At 34.2% G+C, this 22,179-nt stretch overlaps 1 protein-coding gene across 1 annotated transcript in view; it reads left to right on the top strand.

Annotated features, from left to right (window-relative positions):
* ADGRV1 (adhesion G protein-coupled receptor V1) overlaps window positions 1-22,179 on the top strand; it is a gene marked incomplete at its 5' end in the record, with an annotated part of 277,332 nt that overhangs the window by 59,955 nt on the left and 195,198 nt on the right. Inside the window, 17 exons of the mRNA XM_084224720.1 lie at window positions 294-1,105; window positions 2,351-2,560; window positions 6,905-7,035; window positions 7,278-7,377; window positions 8,303-8,482; window positions 10,010-10,173; window positions 10,715-10,808; window positions 13,464-13,542; window positions 14,129-14,267; window positions 14,778-14,919; window positions 15,351-15,613; window positions 17,073-17,248; window positions 18,676-18,800; window positions 19,649-19,815; window positions 19,904-20,047; window positions 20,942-21,049; window positions 21,552-21,804. Coding sequence (XP_084080846.1) covers window positions 294-1,105; window positions 2,351-2,560; window positions 6,905-7,035; window positions 7,278-7,377; window positions 8,303-8,482; window positions 10,010-10,173; window positions 10,715-10,808; window positions 13,464-13,542; window positions 14,129-14,267; window positions 14,778-14,919; window positions 15,351-15,613; window positions 17,073-17,248; window positions 18,676-18,800; window positions 19,649-19,815; window positions 19,904-20,047; window positions 20,942-21,049; window positions 21,552-21,804 — 3,287 coding nt within the window. The remainder of the gene's footprint in view (window positions 1-293; window positions 1,106-2,350; window positions 2,561-6,904; window positions 7,036-7,277; window positions 7,378-8,302; window positions 8,483-10,009; window positions 10,174-10,714; window positions 10,809-13,463; window positions 13,543-14,128; window positions 14,268-14,777; window positions 14,920-15,350; window positions 15,614-17,072; window positions 17,249-18,675; window positions 18,801-19,648; window positions 19,816-19,903; window positions 20,048-20,941; window positions 21,050-21,551; window positions 21,805-22,179) is intronic.

Here is a 22,179-nt window from a genome sequence, read left to right on the forward strand (position 1 = left end):
CTTTTTCTTCCTTGACGGTCCTGGGAAGACTGTTAACTCCTAGAAACAAATGTTTGCAAACATGCATGCTACCCAAGCTATAAACAATCAAACTTGCTCTCCAAAAAACCCAACTGCTCAGTTATTCCAGTACTAGCTTCAAGGGAAGTCACTTTAATTAGCTATTTGTAACTTTTCATCAATTCAGAAGGCATTAGTTGATTTTGTTAATTTTTATTCTTGACCCAGTAACATACAGAATATTAGACATGCTTCACCAGCTAACATAACATTTTTATTTTAATGTCTTTTAGTGGGGGAAGGTTTGGTCAGCTGCAAATATTTTACAGCACTTCTGAGACTGACGTTGTAGCTCTTGCCATTGAGCAAGGTGAGGATATACTGGCCTATTACAAGTCTCCTGTACAAGGAATTCCTGACCAGCCATCCAAGACCAGAGTGAATGTGTCAGCAGCAAGTGACCCACTGTATGCCTGTGCAACTCAGTGCCTAAAAGAACAAGCATGTTCAGCCTTTACATTTTCCAGTGCCTCTGAGATTCCTCTCTGCCTCTGGCTGACAACAGAGATCGGGCCATTAACTAACATGTCAGGATTATGGACCTACAAGAAAAACATCAGCAGTGCATCCATTCTGTTTAGCACACAAGCCATTGCTGGCAGTGATTATGAACCTATCACAGGACAGTGGGCCATCATGCAGGAAGGGGAAGAGTTTGCAAATCTCACAGTTACCATACTCCCTGACAGCCTGCCAGAGCTGGATGAAAAATTCACTGTATCCCTGTTGAAAGTTGAACTATTAAACATCTCAGCCAGCTTAAAAAATCAACCAACTATTGGACAGCCAAATACTTCCACAGTTATTATAATGATGAATGGGGATGCCTTTGGAGTATTTAAGATCTATAGTGTAAGTCCCAATGCAACAGAGAAAGGTCTATATATTGAAGTAGAAGAATGTCCTCAGGCCAGCGTGCAGCTAATGATAGACAGGACAGAAGGCAGCCTGGGACAGGTGGCAGTGGAATGGCGTGTTGTTGGTGGAACTGCTACCCCAAACTTGGATTTTGTGGGTGTTGGTGAGATTCTGGTGTTTGCTGAAGGTAAGGCTAGGTTTAGCATTAACTTCTCTTGCCTAAAACTAAAGAAAACACAAAACAAACACACAAAACACACACACAAAGACCACAAAGACTAAAAAAAAAAAAAGATGAAAAGTATAAATATTTAAGTATTCTTTAAGAAGTACTGCAGTGTGCATTATATGGATAACATTTTTACTAAATAAATAAAGAATAATAATGCTGAAATAGGTGTTGTATCAAAGATAATAAAAATGAAAATCAGGCCTAAGTAGTCTTTTGTTCTTATCTTCACAATACAGTACTAATTTTTAATGATATATCTTTTTAGATTCTGAGATTTTATTGATTTCATAGCATAACAAGATAGTTTAAAAATTGCAAATAAGACACATCTACGTCAGGCATTTTTTAAGCACTCTGCAACATGAAGGATGTATTTTATATTTTCAAAGTCTGAGACAATTGAACTATTGTTTTAAAAACAATTTGTGGGTGCCTAGTAAAGATTCTAGTGTTAATTTAGTTTGCTAAATTATCTGAGCTTAAATGAAGGGTTGCCAGGAGTGATTTGGAAGCTGTCGTGTAATTATATTAGCATTTATAGGTTTATTAAATTTGTTTTCAAAATACTTTGAAAGGCAATATAACAAAAAATATATGTATGGGGTAAACTGATAATTAGTATGTTAGGAACATACAATGACCAATAGGATTCTGTTGCAAATTGTAATGTATTATAGAGATTGGTAATTGATTGTGTTTGCTGCTTACATTGTCATTCTTTGATATTCCAGAAGACATGTAACTTATAGAATGACAGCCCACTTTAATGCATTTCCTGTTCCAGTAAATATATAGTCAAATTTCATGTACACATGTCTGTATGTAACATCAGAAAAATGTTTTCACTTGGTAATTCTTTTTACAAGAATTATATTCATCTTTTCTAATTAAAATTTGAATACCAGAGAACTTATAAAGCAAATAAGAATTCTAGGCATTCAGAAATTATGCCGACATTGTTAATTTTTACAGAGTATATTTAATAATTTTTAAATTAAATTGCCTAATATAACATTTCATTAGTAATTGAATAAATTTTCATAAAAACATGCAGTAACTTCTAGACAGGTAAATAAGCAAAGATTCTTCATGTCCTTTTTTAAATTAGTTAAGTATTTACTACTAGAGTAGATGATTGCATCTTTTTAAAGGTGATTTTCATGTGAACATATAAGTATGTATATGTTATTTTACTTTTAGGTGAAACAAAAAAGATGGTCACACTGACCATTTTAGATGATCCGGAGCCAGAGGATAATGAAAGCATCATAATCAGCCTGGTGCATACCGAAGGAGGGAGTAGGATTCTGCCCAGTTTCAACACTGTCACAGTGGTTATCCTGGCAAGTGACAATGTGGCAGGAATCATTAGCTTCCAGACAGCTGGAAGGTCCGTTATTGGTCGTGAAGGTGGGTTCTGTGGGTTGACCACACTCAGTTTGATTAACATCAGCTTCCATTTCTGTGCTTTCTGTTGATAACTATTCAGTGATTGCATCACCGTTCAGAGAATGCCAGCAGAGAATAACCACATACTTAGCACACAATTCTTTGGATTTTTTACTCTTGCAAACATAGCACTTAAATGAAATCTATGGAAAAGATGAATAGACTATTTCCAAACCCTTTTTTCACCATTTGTTCTTTCCCTTCCTTTTTCTGAAGATTATACCTTGCTTCTATTGTCATTGCATTTCTAAGCTCCTTTTAGCATTTCTCATTCATTTATACCAGATTCCAGAACTATATATAACCTCCATCATTCAGACCAATTGCTAATCCTAAGCAAATATTATCTATCACTGACTTAAAATTAGTTTTTAGTTATCTAGAAAATATTCCCACAGAAATAAAAGAGGAAAAGAATCTTCCATCTTTCTAAAGTTTCTCTTCATATTTTTTATAGCAGCTCATTTTAGGGGTGTGACAATCTTGATGTCATCACTCAGTCATGACTTTTGACACTGATAATAGTTGGATATCTAGTGTCTAGCAGTGTTTTAAGAGAACATTTCATGTTTTACCTAGAGGTGGTGTGGTTCTGCATCGGACAGAATGTAATAATACAAATGATGACTGTTCTTGTTAGCCTTTGCTGGAATATCAGTGTATTGCAATCTCAAATTTTTCTGATGTGTAAACTGATGGGTAGAGAAAACTAACACAAATTTGCTATCGAAGAATGCATGCAATGAATTTTTTATTGGAAGAAACAGTCTGTCTCAAAAGGACATGGTCTGGTTTTTTCCTATAATGAAAGGACACCATAAGCTTTTGGGTTTTGTTTAGATACAGTTTGTGTTAATTCTGTTGTGCCTAGTTTCCATCCTTTATTACTCCACATTAGTGGCTCTGATCTGCCTGGCCAGCCAGCCGCATTCTGGCAGTCTAAGAACAGCTATTAATGAGCCCAAGGAATTAATTCAAACCATCCCATTCCCCAAGGTTGTGAAGACATTAAGTACTTTCCACTGGTTAAATATTAGTCATGCTGAAGCTGAAAGCTTTTACCCGGAGCTGAAATACTCTGCTATGTATAGGATGTATATTGTGCTATAACTGATTGCAGTTCCTTCAGCTTGTGAAAAACAATTAATTGCACTGCATTATAGCAAGAAAAAACAGCCAAACTAGTTCACTTTGATTTAAAAAAGAGGAATGAGCTAAGGCCTTCGTATGATTTCAGTGTTTTTACTTCATTTTCATTATAAAGTTTTTTCTTATGAAGACAAACATTAAGCATAAATCCAAATAGCATTATCTTTTATATTTATTATATTATTGAATAGTTTCTGTTAAGCAACTCAGTCTTTTTTTCAAACTGTTCATATTATTTATCCCTGTGGGGAGGAAAGATTTGAAAAACTGAACATTGATGAGGAAAAAAAAAATAAGAAAAATAAGTTCATTTTAGAATTATTTTTACTTAAAGACCAACCCTGCAGATGGAAGATGTTAAAAAATACTCAGTGTGAGAAAATTCAGGTATTTGTGTTCACTCTGGATTTTTGGCTGTCAACCAAAAAGGAATGGATTTTTCTCACAGAAGATAACAGGATGTTGTTAAAGTCTTAAAAGCCTTTCCCAAAGACTTGGACCTCTCTGTAAGCAGGGAAGGGAGTTAAGAGGGGTGGTGGAGCCACAGCCTGGTGAAGGATTTGTGCATTGTCAGGCCTTTTCATATCTAACACAGTGCTCAGGCCTGGCACTTTTTGCCCTGCTAATATGGAATAAGTTTAGCAGTATTAGTGTCTCTGTTTTGAAAGTTACGTAATGGAATAAATCTTTTCTTCACACTTCAGTGGTGGATCATGGCTGTCCTGGTGTTACCTGCATGTATTCAATTCACACAATCACCATACTGAGGGCAAGGGCAGCATTTAAGTACAGGCAGAACAGGCAACAGTTGTATGGCTATGACTGAATTGGATGAAAGCACACTGCAATAGCTTGAAATTAAGAACAAGAAGAGAATTGACTTGGTCTCCTTCTCCTTGATTAAGGCAGAAATCTAAAGAAAGATTTAAAATGGTAAAATATTAAAAAAAAAATTCAACCCATAAGACAAAATAGGGAAATTAACCTAATAATACTTTCAATCTTCAGAGATCGATTTGTATTTATGTTAGTATTTCTTACTGGATAGGAATAACAAAGATTTTGGTAAAGCTGGCTGAGTTTTACATGAGTCAGTAGCTGAGCGCTGGAGAGTCTTTAATTGAGATGAATTGTACTTCAGGTTTCTTCTTGGTGCTTAGATTACAGTGTATCAGGGTTCTGTATCTTGGAGTATTTTACAGTCTTCAGTGAAAATTTGTTGTATTACATAATGTTGCATTGAAATAACCATTGTATATATTGTATGTTCTGTGATGATACTAAAGTAATTATTTTCTGTCAAATTTGTTAGCAATGGATGTGCAAAATTCTCTAATAGGATAAACAGATTTCAGGACAGTGTTAAATTATATGAAAAATTAGCCTTAGGGGAACCAGTAAATTTTCAGTCTGTCCTCAGATATCTGACTGTAGAAACAGAATTCTTGTGATGTCAATAAATTTTGAATTCCTTTGTTCTCTTAGAAGTAGTGTAGGCAACTTAAAACAAGGCTTAAATGAAGTCTGAAATAATGAGACTGATAAGATACTAATGCTACATATTGGAAAATTGGTGTATAAAATTTTTGTTTTACTTCTTTGCAATTTTATTTTTCCGTTTCTTAAGGTCTTTTGAAGTTTGTTGTTTATATCTATCTCATTCATAGTCAATATATTGGCATCCCTCAAATATTTCCTTAGCAAACAGAGAACATGTCCAGAAAGTGATCAATTTTTTTCTGCCTGTTTTAGATATACAGTACTGTCCTGCAGTATAATAATTTGGTGTTCTTTGAGTTACAAGGTCAGTGAGAGTAGCTGTGCTGCTCTATTCTGTATGCCATGGACTAAGAACATAACCTAACACCACATCTTCTCTTTCCCTTTCACAGATGTATCTCAGTGTTTCTCAGTAGGATAGCTTTTAAGTGTGTACATGACACAAATTAAAAGATGGAATTATTACCAATTTTGCATAAGCAAAACAATTGAAATAAAGTTATAGCAATACTAAGAAAGCAGTTTTCAGTCAGTTGAAGATGGATGTAAGCTTACATGATTATTTTGAAGCCCCTCAATATTGTAAATTTCTGTGTATTTCATGTCATTGAAAATTCATTCGACAGTTATATGCTGGCAAACTTCCATTCTGTGAACTGGGAAAATGCTGTTGATGTACAGAAGCAATACACTTATGTATTATAAATAAATATCTCTCCTCCAATGGAAATATATTGCATAATTTTAGCAATGTTACCTGAGAATCAATTTTGTATTAATATAATATGTAATTTTCCATGCATATATTTAAAATATTTAATTTTATGCCAAATTTATTTTATATAAATTTATATAAATATTTCATACTTTATAATAATCTAAATTTTCTTAATTTTTCAAAACTTTTTGAAGAATTCACTCTCTAACTGACCATTTAGTTAAATATTATAAATGTGGAAAAAATAGCATAATTACTTCTTACAGATGCATGTTTTCATTTGATACTTATTATCTCTGAAATTATAATAAATTATTAAAGATAAATTTTAAATTAACAAACATTAATGTTTTACTTCTAAATACTGTCCTTTTAAAATTATGATTTTTTTTTTCTGGATGTTTTCAAACATCCAGAAACTGATAACATTTTTAAATTCAAACTCACATAAATGGAACTTCCAGGTAATTGCAAGCATTTTTACACATGCACTATTTGAAGTCACAAGACACTGCAGATGTTAGGAACATGTCTATTCCATGCCAGTTAGCTGCTGTAGAAAACTGTGTTAAAACTGTGTGTAGGGCACTTATTCTGTATGTAGTTCACAAACAGATACTGCTCTTCTTTTGTACATATTTTGATAGCAGTTATGATTATGTACCAAGTTTCTTTATATTTTGACAGTTCTTTCTGAGAATGAACTGAATTCATAAAAACCCACGAGGAAAGAGTTCAGATTTGTGAGGGTTTTGTTTCAATGTTAAAAAAAAAAAAAAGGTAGTACATAACTACTGGGAAGCTCACTATTAAAAATATTAAAGTTTTACATTAAAATTAATCACAGTTAAAGTGGTTTTTTTTTTTTGTTTTCATTTTAATAGTTGAATTGTAGAAGAAGAAATCCAAAAATATTGCATTTTGTCCTTTGTTCCTAGGAGAACAACTGCAATTCCATGTTGTAAGAACTGCTCCAGGGCTGGGAAATGTTACTGTTGAGTGGAAGATAGTTGGACATAACATAGAACAAAATTTTGAATACTATTCTGGAATTCTCTTTTTTCCTGAGGTGAGTCCATAAGAAAATCTAATGGCTACAAGAGAATAATGTAATTTGAAGTGAGCTTACAAAATAAGTATGCTTTTAAAGCAGTCTTCCTTGTTTTGATATGATTAAAAGGCAGGGAATTTATAGTTTTTAGTATTTAACTTGGCATTTCTTAAAGGTATTGCTCAAAATACATATGATAGAATGGTATTACTTGTACTCTTTATGCTAATGACTAATCAGTTTATCAATAACATTTATAGGGAATATTGAATACAACATTATATGTCCACTTGCTGGATGACCATATTCCGGAAGAAAAAGAAGAATACCGAATCATCCTACACAACATCAAAACAGAAGGTAATGCAGAACTACAGATTGCAATATCTGCTATACCTAAAATTGCCATTTAATAGTGTAATCACTTTGTGTGTATTAAACCATTTCAGAAGTGTAGGAATAAGAATATTGAAAATGTTGCAGAAATTTGTTCACATTTTATTGAAAGAGCCTTGATGCTTCTGTGTATTAATATATACATATGATATAGGTGTCATAAAATAAATTGATATTTTTTTATCTTTTTAAACAATCTTCAAGCTGTCTTCTGATCTGTCTCTGAATTAGAGGAGGTCAGAATATTTTACTCTCTCATTGAAATTATAATGAGAAAAGAAGGATGAAACCATATCCCTTCTGAAATATCTTTTGTTAAACTGGAATTAGTATGATAACACCAAACTAACTTGACATGGGTGGTGTTGCTGATAGGTGCCTTTCCAACTTACCTTAATATTTTGTTTACTCTTTTAATCCTTTAGTATAATTATAAATTCATACAGTTATTCATCAAGGCAACACTTGTAGTAATTTCTTGATAGAATGATTGAGAAATTGAATATAATTTTAACTTAATGTATGAATTATAATGGAATTTTGGAATTATAATGAATTCCTAATAAAACTTTTCTCTTTCCTTTTATAACAGAAGTAGTTTAGGGAAGTCCACTGTCTCTTCAGATTTTCTCATTTCTCAATACAGTCTTGAAGTCTATACTTTTTATGTATACAATTTTTGTTGTGATTGAATGTTCCTGTGCTTGTTAAAGAATGTAGTTACATATACATTGCACACAATCTGTAAAATTCAGGGAGCATATAATGTGTTTGGTTTGATTTCATTTGCAGTGTTACTGCCTGTCATTTGTACATAAAAATGCAGTAACGTAAGACAAAACTTTATTTACCTAGCACAATTAACTGTAGTCTATTGATTCTTTTGCAGGTGTTTCTCCTTCTGGTGCTGCTGTTTTGGATAGTCAAGGATATGAAGCTGTTCTGACAGTAGAGGGTAGTGATGAACCACATGGAGTACTAAATTTTGCTTCTCCATCCAGGGTAGTTTTACTTCCAGAGGAAAACAAAACAGTTCAACTTTTTATTAACAGAGAATTTGGATCTCTAGGTTAGTATAACATCTTCAAGAGAAATTAAATTTTGTTTTCAGAATCATTAGACAAAAAAAAAAAAGCCATGACAGAGAGGCTAGAAATTCTGGAAAACCTTGGATACAATTATGTTTTCAGAACTTCTAGACTCCTTACTGCAGGCTTGAAAACTAAGTTTTTGTTAAAACTGAAGCCATATACTTTAATTCCACAGCGAGGGGTCTGGGAGCTATTGGCTGTTGGGGTTGTACTTTTATACCATACCATAGCTAGTTGGCTGTTAGGGTTGTACTTTTATGTCCAGAAAAACTGTCTTGAGTTATCTGTCCAGAAGAAATAAAAAAAAACATGAGAAAAGGAGCTTGTATGGAATTATCATTCTCACAACATCCCTTCTATAAACTTCCATAATCCATGGAAAATGTTGCACTGATGCTTATACCTCTCCTAAGAATTCTGTATTTCTTTTTAATTAAATTTTCCTTTTAAAATCAAATTAAGTGGTACTAACTTCAATAGTGCAATGTATGCCAAAATATTTTATTTGTGGTTTTTTTTCTGAGTATTTTGACTTCCATGGAGAGATAGCATACATAATCATTTTCTATTAACATTTTTAGGCTATATTTAGACCTCTGTTAAAACTCTCTTATTTTTATTTTCTCTGTTTTGAGGTGAAGTGATCAGTTGAAACAAACATTCAAGATCTGGGCACTCTACAGATTTGTAGAGGAATTTAAATGTAATTTCTTTGTTTTCCCATTTCTTTTTTAATGTCAATAAGTATGTAAATTACCTTTCAAATGCTACTTAGGAAAATATTAATATATTCTAATTTTCCATTGTAAATGTAAATCCCTCAATTGAACTCCATCTTTATTTATTAAAAGGAAGATTCTTTTATAACTTTTGTTTTATTTCATACAGATTAACTTTGAATTTAATTTGTCATTTTATCTCCAGGATCACTCTCTTTAAATTTGCAATTTGACTTACTATGGCAGGTTCATGAGATGTGGCTTTGTAATTAAAAAAAAAAAAGTCTAGCTTTCCCTCTAGTAAAATTTATCAGTGTGTTCTGTAATTTTTATTCTCTATTAACATCTATGTCAGTCTATCTGGGAATGAAACTAAATTTCATTAAAGACTCTCCTAATTTCACTAAAGGCTCTCCTTAGAGCCTTTCTTAGACATCAGTCATTCCTGAAACGCTCTGCTTCCCTTGTCACCAAACCTGGTATTAATAATACATTAGATGTCCCAGGTATGTAATGTAATATTGGCAGTTCACAGCACCTCAAATATATGAATACATTGGTCCTAATACTTCCTGAGTCCTGTGATCTCAGACAAATTATTAAAGGCTGTATTGAAAGAAATAAGTCCCATCGGTTTCAGGTTAGTATTTTAATCCTCCGGTTTGTAGTTAGGCTTTCCATTTTTTCAATGAGCATTTGGTCTCTTTTCTTTGTCTATTCTAGTGAACATTACATAAGAATTGAAAAAAAGTGGTGGTTTTTTTTTTTTGGTCACATTTTAAACAGGTGCTATCAATGTTACATATGCCACAGTTCCAGGATTGGTCTCCTTAAGTAATCAGACAGAGGGGACCTTGGCTGAACCAGGAGCTGATTATGTAGCTGTTTCTGACTCATTGATTTTGAAAGAAGGAGAAACATCAGCTGCCATAAATGTTACTATTCTAGAGGTAAATTCTATATCCTTTCACTCTATACTTATTGGTATGACAATTGAATAGGAATATTGGGGAACTTTAATCTTGCATGCTGTATTATTCAAAGCTATCAATTTTATGGTGATTTAGAAAGACTGCTTTGGTCTTTAATGGTAAAATCACAGAAGGACAAATAATAACAGAAGATAGTGCTACTTATATTTAAGTGAAATTTAACTCTCATAATGACTTTATTTTCTGATATGCAGATCAGTGTCATTCATTGCTTGCTACAGGCTCTTACTTTATCAGTGCTATTTGCTATTTGTGCCTTCGGAATTGAGCAGAAATCTATCCACATCTAGTTCAGTGTCACCACAATATTTTCCATTAAATGTAATGTTTTGCTTCATAATTTACATTTTATGTAAAAATGTTCCAGGGAAATTGAAACATAAATGAAATCTAATGTTTCTATAAGGTTAGAGACTTCTAGTTTGTTGTTTTTTGACAAATTCCGTGATTGTTTCTTAAAGAAAATGAAGAGAGAATATACTGGATTTGTGTTTTGCAGGATGATGTACCAGAAGTACAAGAATTCTTCTTGGTTAATTTAACTTCAGTGGAACTTCTCATGAACCATTCAACTTCCTCCCCACCCAGGCTGGGTAAAACAACTTACAAACGATTATGATTAATTTTATTTTTGTATCAATTGAATGCACATTATATTACTCTGGCATATCATTATTCTGCTTGCCACTTTCCAAATAAGCCAAAATGAGACAGTGTATTCTGCAAGAAACATTGTAGAGCATCAAACATAGTCATTATTACACTGGCTTCTTATTTTTTAAAGCCCTGTAAAAATTATAAGACAATTTTCACAGAGGAATTATTTAGTAATTACCAGTTGGAGAACACAGTTATCTCAAAAGTTGTGTTGGCAATGTGTTAATGGGATTTTAATTTCCAAGTAAATGACAGAAACAAATAAGTGCTAAGAATTCCTTCAAGTAGCTCCTTTATTCACTCTTTCAAAAGTATCTTTTTATTACTTTTTATCAGATTTATTTTTAGGAGTCATGATCTACTGTGTTCCTACTCTTCCACAGAACTTCATTAATTGCTTGCTTATTGAGTTCCTCATTGTGCTGCTGAACTCAGTAGCACAGCTGCCATTGGCTTTAAAGACAGTTGGGTTATCCTGTGACACCAGTGACTAATTATGCTGATTATTTCTAACATCTTCTATGACTCTTTTCCCCTTTCTTTGCATGCATATTGAAGTGACAGAATTAATTCGTTACAGACTGAAAGGTAACTTGCAAGACTGATTGCTGCTGTATGGACACTGAGCTGTGATTAGTTGAGTCTAAAATTTAAAACGTAGAGTAACATTAAAGTATGAAGGATTTCCTGATTCAAATTGTTCTGAGTGACGTATAATCTTACCTTCTGCCATAAGTGGTTAGCAGTCTGAGTATGACCATTTGACTCTGATGTACTAAAGATGATCAGATAATAGTTTTAATCCATGAGGCAAAATTTTATCCTCATTATAAAATGTCACAAATAATTATGTTACCAGACTATTTTCTAATCTTGTTTTCCCTTTTTGTGTATTTTCTTTGTTATGATTGAGAATTCAAATCCTTGTTGGTGCAGTGCATTTGTGTAGGATTTAGCAATCCCATTCCCCATAGAAAATCTTTAATATAATTCTAGGTTTCTAATATCAAAAGTGATGGGTGTCCTGCACATGATACTGATACACAGTTAATTGCACCCATCTGGAATTTATCATAAATGCTGTCCCTGTCTTAGCCATGTGTGTGCAATATGTGGTGTAGGTCTGGAATGTTTGTGACATACAGTTAAACACATGGAACTTAAGTGACCTTTATTTCTGATCCCAGACTTCATGGATATGGAGCAGAAGCAGGAAACATAAGGCGCAGTTCTGTTTTCTTCATGCTGCTCTCGCTCCATCCCATCATCTAGAACAGGTGGAAGAAAAGGCCCAACTCTAATACAGAAGTGCAAGGAATTAAGAAAAGGGAAAATGTTCGATACTTGAAAATGATGAAAGAAAATGAATAAACTTAATGGACAGAAGAAAGAATTAAGATAGGGTAAAATGGCAGGAGGTCATCAAGAGGGAGGAGATGCTAGATATGAAATAAGAGGTCTGATGTTGAAAGCAAAGCATTATAGATCTTGAGTGAGTTGATCAGAATATGACATGATGAGGGAAAACACCAGTTAAGAATTTAAGGGTCTATATGCGCTGTAATCCCTGTGGATTTCTAAACCTTTCTGCTGTTTGTATAGAGGTGTTGCAGCTGCTGTTCCTGTTCATTACTGTCTCATAGTGTCAGGTTTGGATTCAAGGCAGTGATCTTTTATTAAGTTTTATCTGATTTAATAGAAATCTCTCTGATGGATTTAAAAGTATTATATTTAATACAGATTTAGTGATGTCAATTTGTTTTGTAGAAATTGTCAGTCTTAATTTCTTTTTAATTTTTATTAAAATTAAATTGACGTAAATTGAGGTATTCATGTGATGCTGTTTAAACAAAATAAGGCATTATTTTCTCAGAAGAATCAAGTTCTGACTGTCAAGTTCTAGCCCATGAAATTAGTGGAAATTGCTGGCATTAATCTATTTTTCAGTGTTTTCACAGGGTAATATATGCAATAATCTTGCAAAGTTATTTTGAATATGCACGTGTTTCTATGTAGTAATAGAATCTTAGAATACATAAACTAACTAAAAAAAAATTATTAATTCTTTTTTTTATAGCAGAATCTGTGGTGTGTGCCATTAAGATTTATTATCAGGCACTGAAACTTTAATATGAGATGATATACTGGATCATTTATTATTCTTTTTTACTAATTTTCCCTCCAATATTCAGAATGGCACTGTCTGCAAAACATTAAATATCATCATAAGAAAAACACACCGTGAATTAAGACTTGTTGAAAAGTCCTGCTTTTGTCATCTACTTTTTCTTTGCCGTGGGTTTTCTTCAATTTTTTTCTTTTTTTTTTTTTTTGAATACATTAAGTGTTGTGGTGGTAATTCAAGGCCCTGTGTTTCAGTTCTAATAGTAAGCTGGTAAGATCAGATTTTCTTCAAGCCTTTCCAAGTATCCTGCTCACTTCATTTTCTTCTCCACATTTTGGAAATGGAAAATTATTTTTTCATTCTAAAGAATTAGTAAAGATAGAAAGAAATGCTTCTGTTATTCTTGAAAATAATGAAAATTAACTCTATTGTTCTTACATACTTGTCTTTCTGTTTTCCCTCTTAGATGTAGAAGGCTTGGCTTCTCAAATTATTATTGATGCTAATGATGGAGTAAGAGGAGTAGTTGAATGGGAAAGTACCAAGTAAGTCTTGTCACCTTGAAGAACTCCCTGTGGGAGTTAATGAATAGTGTTGCCCAACTATTTTCATTTTCAGTTATCAGTAAAACTCCTATTAACATTAGGAACAGATCTTTGAGCGGACAACGTATTATTCAGTTCAGTGGAAATGGAAAGATAATGCCCACACTAAAAACCAACACTTACAGTATGCTTACTCAGAAATCTCATGCTACCATGTATTTATTTTCATTATCGTCCTTTGGTATTGTGGACTTCTATCACTCCCTCAAGCCTCCATCCAGTGCCCCAGGCTCTGCATCTGTGTAAGCATGCACATTGATATCTCCCAGATCTTTTTCTCTGATTTCCAGGAGCTAGGAAAAAAGCATCCATGCTCATAGACAGGCTTAATCCAGTTGAAGTCCATTTTGATTAAAAAAAAAGAGGTATCATGGTTGCATTAGACAAGTGGCTTTAATGTTTACTGTAATAGTGACTTTTTCTTAAAAGATAGATGATTTTAAGTGAAAATATAAAAATTATCTACCATCTTGTTTAAAAAACATGCTCAGTGAGCACTGAGAATTTGTCTTGGTTTTTGTTTTAGTTTTGAAGTTAATGAAACTCATGGGAATCTGACCATAATAGCATACCGAAACAAAGGATCTTATGGAAATGTGTCTGTGTTTTTTTATGCCCAAAATTTGGAGGCACAACTGGGTTTGGATTTTAATGTGGTCTCAAGGGTAAGAAGCAAACTTTAAATCTAGTAGTTTTCATTTCTTCAACTTCCTCAAAAGACCATCATCTTATTTTTTCTGCAGAATGGTCACTAGTACAGCTAGATTTCTCAACTACTTTCAGTTGCTCTGATCATCTGAATAGAGATAGATTTAGTCATCTTATTTTAGTCTTTCTTTCTTTTTTAGTACTAAAGCATTTTTAAATATGACGCATTTTAAACTTTGAAACATCTATTTCAAATACAATTTTGCTTAGACAAGAGAATATAAGATTTCATGTAAGTTTTAATATTTTTTGCAAAAGAACTTTCAAAGTGAATTGCTCTTGTTTGTCCTCACTCTACAATGTGCTAAACTATTTAATTTTCAGTCAATTTATAAGGGATATAGAAATTACTCTTCTTGCCTCTTCTTTCCTCCTTGTTTAAGGCAATTCTACTTTACCTTAGTTTAAAATTTCTGTGTGCATTAGCAGCTATTGAATATTCAATGCTTTCTGTCTTTCAATGCTAGACTCTTTTTTTTGCTGATGGAGAGAGGAATAAATCTGTTGTTGTTGTGATTTGTGATGATGATATTCCTGAAGGTGTTGAGAAGTTCCAGTTAATTCTAACAAATCCCTCATTTGGCCTGGAATTAGGGGAGAATACAACAGGTAAATCTTAGTTTTGATGTTCTCATTCTTCAGAATTCTATCTCAATCACTTTAATTTAATTATTCTGAACAATCATGTTTTAGAAAACACCAGTATACTCCTATGGTAAATTATAAATCTCATTCGGAAAGTTCTTAAACATTGCTGTGAAAAATGTAAAAATAACAAAATAATATTTAAAACAAGGAATTAGAAAACCCAAAAGCTGGATGTTTTAATGAGAGAGTCAGGATTTCTTCTTTCTAGAAGTCTTCCTAGATAAAGCAAAATACTTACATACTCTGTTAAGTAGTATCAGGAACATAAAAGCAATATAATTATATTAAAGAAAGAATGGATTTGTGTATGTATTTATTTATTTGTATATGTGTACAATTATATTTTTTATTATTTTAATTAAAACATATTTCTATTACTTATTTTTCAAAAGCCACAATTACTATATTTGCCAATGATGATGGACATGGAATTTTGTCATTCAATAACAGTGATCACTTCTTCCTCAGAGAGCAAACAGCTCTCCATCTGATGGAAAGTGTTGCAGTTTTAAATATTATTAGAGAACCTCCTCAGGGAATATTTGGAACAGTGTCTGTTCAGTATCTTGTAAGTGAAATTAATTCTTCAGAGCCATCAGTGGATTTGGCCCCTTCTCAAGGATACATTGTGCTGGAAGAGGGAGTCAGATTTAAGGTAATATGGTAGTTATAACACAAAAAGTAAAGAAGGATTTTTTAAAAATTATTTGAAACATTTCAGCAATGTTTGTGGTTTTTTCATGTATTAATTTTTTTCTTATGTTTTCCTTAATTCTCAGAATAAACTGAGCTGTGGGAGTGCAGAAGAATTGAATATGTTTTTCTGTAGATATTTCTCTCTTTGTAATAGTTCAGTAGTTGTATTGTATTGAAAACAATATAATGGGTATATAGTATGATGTGTGTATAGGACCATTTATTTATATATGTTTAGTATTTAGCAGAAAGATAAACTTGGCCGTGCAGTCATAATTTTCTACTGTAAATAATTACAGTGGAATTAAAAATACTATTCCTTTATGTGGTCTGAACTGAAGAGTGTATGCTGCAGCAAAGGCAAAAGGTGGACAGCTTTCAGAGTTTTAGAAATTGAAAATTACTTATTTTTCTGGCAGTACTAATCCCACTGCTTCTGTACTGTCCCCACAAAATTTTCAGCTAGAAAATGAGCTATCTTAAGTGTGTCAATAACAGGTTAGTATATTATGGTTAGGGGAGTAGGATCTGAAACAAACCTTTCTGGAAACACTGGTTTTCGGTTTCTGAACCTAAAATGCATTTGACAGGCCAGTTTAGCACATCTGTGAGAAGTAGGGGGTAAAAGATTTCTCAATACAGTCTTTAAATATGGTTTATTCAAGAAGTAAATCGAGATCTAAAATGTTGTAAGCTCTATTTTAATTCCAGACCTGTCTAAAATTACTAAATAATTTTTCTAAGGCAAAGCTACATATATGACTGTGACTTTCACCTTTTTTGGGTAACTGGGAGGATGTCAGTGAAAACACCTATTTCTTTCTAGAGAATTCTCTGCTGATTTGAGACCACCTTGAGACAATCCTATTCTTATCCACCATGGTGCAGTAGAGGGAATAAAACATCAAGAGGAGAGTATTTCAAAAATGTCTCTATTGCCTTTTTTTCCTTCTTTGTTCCCAGCACCAGAAATGGAACTACCCTGTTCCCCATGAGATAGTTCTGTTGACAACTAAAGTAAAGTAAACCCACCTTGACTGAGCTGTGATCAGGTAGCTGCATGGGCACTATGTTACGAAGGAATGTGTGGAATAAGTACAAAACAAAAATATGAAAAAGGGATCAAAACCTGTTACAATTCAGAGAATCTTATGATAAGTGTAAAGAGGGGAAGAGAAAAAATAAAAAGAACATGGATATGCTCATGCTAGTATTGTACTAATGGAGGTCTCCAGAGGGATTACTGTAGAGCTCCAGCCTGAACTATTCAGGCCTTACTCCTGCCTTCTCCAGTTCAAGAGCTGCTGTTGTGCTGCCCTGCTCTCCAGAGAAAGAACAGAAACAGCAGCATGGCTTGAATAACATTGTCATTATTAGCTGTCAAGTCTCAGCAGCTTTCTATGCTTTTTCCTTGTCAGACGCTGCATATTTCTGCAATCCTGGATGAAGAACCAGAATTGGACGAGCACTTTATTGTCACCCTGTTCAATCCAACTGGAGGAGCCCGACTAGGCACCAGAGTGCAAACTATGATTACAATATTACAGAACCAGGCTCCACTGGGGCTTTTCAGCATCTACCCAGTTACAAATAGGTACTGAACCCTGATTTAATTAAAAGGAAGTTTTTTTCATATTCGTAGAGATGGTTTCCCTTTAAAAAAATTTAGGAATTCAGTTATAAAATTTATGATATTAAAAATTACTCTGTTTGTCAAATATCATTACTGCTAGACAGAAGAGCAGAAAAACACTTAAAATGGACTATTCATTAGAAATGTTGATTTCTCTGTGCATTTTTCCATGAAACACTACTTCATTATTCCCCAAATATTTCACTAATAGTAATCAATATTACAAATTCAAACCATAAACCAGTGTCCCAGGAATCAGAAATTTGCTAATTTACTTATATATTTAAGCTTGTGTAAGATACACCTTCACTCAGGGTGGCTTTTTCAGAACCAAATGAGCCAATCTTACTTGGACAAGCTCAAGAAGTGGTCCTTGGGAATCTCATGAGGTTTAACAAGACCAAGTGCAAAGTGCTGCACCTGGCTCAGAGCAACCCCCAGTGTGGGCTGCGGGATGAACGGATTGAGAGCTGCCCTGCCCCGCAGGTCAGGGGGTGCTGGTGAGGGGCTGGACGTGAGCCAGCCAGGGGCACTTGCAGCCCAGAAAGCCAAATGCATCCTGGGCTGCATCCAAAGCCCTGCAGACAGCTTTGGAGGGAGGAGATTCTGCCCCTCTGCCCCGCTCTGGTGAGACCCCGCCTGCAGAGCTGCCTCCAGCTCTGGGGTGCTCAGCACAGGAAGGACATGGAGCTGCTGGAGCAAGACCAGAGGAGGCCACTCAGTTGATCAGAGGGATGGAGCACCTCTGCTCTGAGGAAACGCTGGGAGAATTGGGATTGTTCAGCCAGGAGAAGAGGCGGCTTTGGACTGACCCAATTGCAGCCTTCCTTTCCCTGTCTGAAAGTTGGAGAGGGACTTTTGGCAAGGACATGTAGTGACAAGAGGGAATGGCTTAAAACTGAGAGACAGTAGGTTTAGATTAAATATCAGGAAGAAATTCTTTACTCTGAGGATGGCGAGGCACTGGCAAGAGAAGCTATGGATGCCACATCCCTGTAGGTGTTCGAGATCAGGTTCAATAGAGCTCCAGGCAACCTGGTCTGGTGGAGGATGTCGCTGCTTATGGCAGGAGGGCTGGAACAAGATGATCTTTAAGGTTCTTTTCAAGCCAAACCGTAGGGAATGATGTTTTCAGAAATCATTCAGCTTCACCCATACAGTTTTGTGTTAGATTTCAGGCTGATTTAAGATTTTGTTGAATTTCCCATGATTTTGTGAAAGTCTTGTGTGAAGAAACATTGGGCAAACTTAATTAGTATTAGTTCACCACAGAGCATAAATTTTCTTTTTATTGCATATTCTGTGCTGAAAGTGTACAGTAAGAATCCTATTTTTATACTGTAAAAATAATGCTGCTTAAAATTTATTTTCACAATTCTCAAATTTAGGACAAATATCTTCACAGTTGAAGAAGCGAACACTACAGTTTATTTGAAAGTTTCACGGAGTAATGGGCTCAACGTATCTGTGAGTGTTGAGTGGGAGACATTGTCGGATACTGCATTTGGCATCAGTACGTTCACTTTATCAAGAGCATCCATTGCTGTTTTCAGTGTGAAGATAGCTACAGAGTAACCAAACATACAGGAGATAACTTTGGAATGAAAATTCACTTATAATATTCCTATGATATCAAAATTTGTTAGATAAAACATCTTGGCTGCTTAAGAGTTAGTTTGTTATCAGTCATTGCTACCATAGTTTTAACAATCTGTGTTGCTCTTGCTTATATATTTTCACAAGACCTTTGATTTATAGATCTGTTCTTTACTACTTGCAATTCTAGATTTTTCAAAATAATATAACAGACGCTCTTTTCTGTAAGTGTTGAATGACTAGGCAGTTTAAGAATTTTATTGCCATGACTACAGCTTGTGATGAGAGAGAAAATGAAGATAAACACATTTTTAGTTTCTTTGTCACTTTTTTATTTCTTCTTATCTAGTTAATTTTCTCCCTACCTAAATTCCAAACTGAGTCACTCTGAATCACACTCAAATTGCCTATGCATCTTCCATATGTAATAGTAATATGAGAAATTAATTTATTATTTAACTCTCAGTACAACCTCAGTGCTATACCGTTTCCATGCATTTACATGCACTTAAACCAACTATTTAGAAACAACTCAGAATATAGATTAGGCATTTAGAGCATGGTGCTAAAAATGTCAAGATTGTGGGTTTGACCATTGAATGAGCCACTCACTTAAGAGCTGGACTTGATAATCCTTGTTAGTCCATTTCAACTCAGAATATTCTGTGATTTCTGATACTAGATTTGGTTTTCACAAATAAATAATGAAAATGGTGCTGTAAAAGACCGTGAAGATAAATACTTTTTTCTTATACTGTGTTGCAGGGGATGGTATCAGTGTTCTGTCTGTTGTGCAAAGCTTTGTGGAAGAGTCAGCAGCTAGCTGGTGTTTCTTTGCATTGGAAAAAAACCTGTATGGTGTGCTGTTGCGTTCACCTCCAGCTGTGCTTTCTACTCTCTACCAGTGGAAAGGAGTTTTTGTTGCCATTGAGGTAAATGCTTGCTTACAGACACCACCATTAACCATGCTGCTTAATAAAACCTTGATGTTTCAGTTCTACATGTTTGTTCCTCTCTCAGAATTTCAGTATGTGGAATCCTAAAAGCTGTGTGTCTTTCCAAATCCATTCCTCTCCCTACCTTGTGATTACTCATGGAGGAAGTGGTCGGGGAGCTTCCAACAGCAGTGTATATGCATTCATGCCCGTACGCAAATTAATGAAGGTAAATCTGTGTTACTTACAAATTCATTAAATAATGGGGTTAGAAAGGACTTTGTGAGGCCCTTCTGTTCCCCCACGTTTCAGGAAAAAGATCTCTGTTCTCAGATAGTTAGGCAACTGAACACACTGCATGAGTCAGTGATGTAAGTTATTCTCCTGGTTTAGGCAGGGTTAATTTTGCAGTAGCTAGGAGGAGGAGCCAGGAGCCAGCCAGAGCTGAAGCCTGGAGGTTATTCTATACCACCTCATGTCATTTTCTGGGGATGGGGGAAAGAGCCCCTCCTGGGGGTTGGGGTAGCGTGGGTGCAGTTCACGTATTGACGGATTTTGCATAGTGAGCATTTTCACATGTGAATTTTGCCTCTCTTGTACCATCTGCTATTACTATTGTTGTTTTTACTGTTAATTTTCTTATCATGTTGCTGGTTGCAGTAAGTTGTTCTTATCTCAACCCGTGATCTTCTCAACCTTTTGTGCTTCCAATTCTCCTCTCCATCCCACTGCAGGGGGAAAGGAAGAGGCAGCATGGTTTGAAGTGTTTCAGTGGGAACCCTAAACTGAGAAATACCATTCCTATGCCATGACAGTTATTACAGCTTTTTGTCTAATGTTTTTTATAGTCATATTTTGAGGGAGAGCTATAATGACCTTGGAGGTGAAGAAAGAAATTGTGGAGTAATGAAATCATAGGGCATTTCCTGAAAAATGAATGATAATATTAATTTTGCAAAATGATCCCATATATATTTTTAAAACTATAAAATTACATCTATGACAATTTGTATACATTATTTTATATGTGTTTTATGTGTTTACAGTTTTTAAAAAATATGTGTGCGTATGTATAAACTTTAACTGACTTCCAAATACCATTTTTGCCATATTTTCCTTATAGCTACAGACCCTCTCTGTTTTGGATACCACACTTGTCAAACATTTTGCTGTGGATGAAGAAGACTATTTGGTTTTTGTGAGTGATACCACCAGTTTCAGTTCCATCCAGGTTAGAGCACACTTGTCTTCATGGCTTTGATGTAGGTAGTTTGATTAGTTTTCAGTTTGAAATATGAAGGGACTATGGATAAAAAAGTAAGTATATATTCCTGAAAAATTAGTTATGTTTCTATTATAGATTTATAAGACATAAAATTCTAGACTTGTTTAAATCTAACAACACTCCATACATTAGCATGTAATTTAGACTTGGTTTGATTATACTGCTACTGTCATTTCTGTTTTGAAGTCTATTACATTAAATAACTATAGGAATAGAAATAGCTTCTGACCATAAACCTGCTCATCTGAAGAACAGGTGCAGGTGTTTTCAGTAAGGTAGTTACTTATAGTTGCTTATCGGTGTGCTTCCACCATAATGTAGGATCCACTATAGAAATGAGGAATTCCGTTAATTATAAGTCTTTCCATTTTTTCATCAAAACACCTAATTTCTTTTTTCTTTGTGCTTATTATAACTATATAATTAAATACATATTCTATTTTTACAGGTTTTCCAGTGGAATAAAGATATATTTGTGCTTCATCATCAACTTCCACTTTCCAAAGCTCTGAACATTGCCTTGTTTCCCCGAGGAGGCATTATGTACTTACTAGTTTCTTTGTCAAATACCAGCCAGAATGTCCTCTTGTACCAATGGCTGAATAATGAGTTTAGGAATCTTCGTCAGTTACCAGTAAAAGAAATAAAACTTATGGAGGCCTGGACTTCTGGATCTGATATATATTTAATTGTTGCAAAAGGTATTTAGCAAAAAAGAAACACAGTTTGCTAAGTATGTGCTGGCTTGTTTGATAGCAAAGGTATTTGGAATAAAAGGGGTTTAGATAGAGATAAAAACATTACTGGTGGATGACAATTTGCTGAAAAGGATCTTACCAAAATAATCACTGTTTTGTCCCTCAGAAAACAAAAGCATTGTGTATGTTCTCAAATATTTATGAAACTAATGCAATATTTTTCAACTAACAATAGGGAATAACAACTCTATTCATCTATCTGCTAATTGCACTAAGCTTTCCTGATCTTTGTCATATGCAAAGAGCATTGTTCAGCAAAGTACATTTTTATTACAAGTACGATGGTTCAGACATTGTTTTATGTCTGCATCCCTGTGA

The sequence above is a fragment of the Fringilla coelebs genome (genome assembly GCF_963513975.1).
Source record: "Fringilla coelebs genome assembly, chromosome: Z".
NCBI classification, from domain to species: Eukaryota; Metazoa; Chordata; class Aves; order Passeriformes; family Fringillidae; genus Fringilla; species Fringilla coelebs.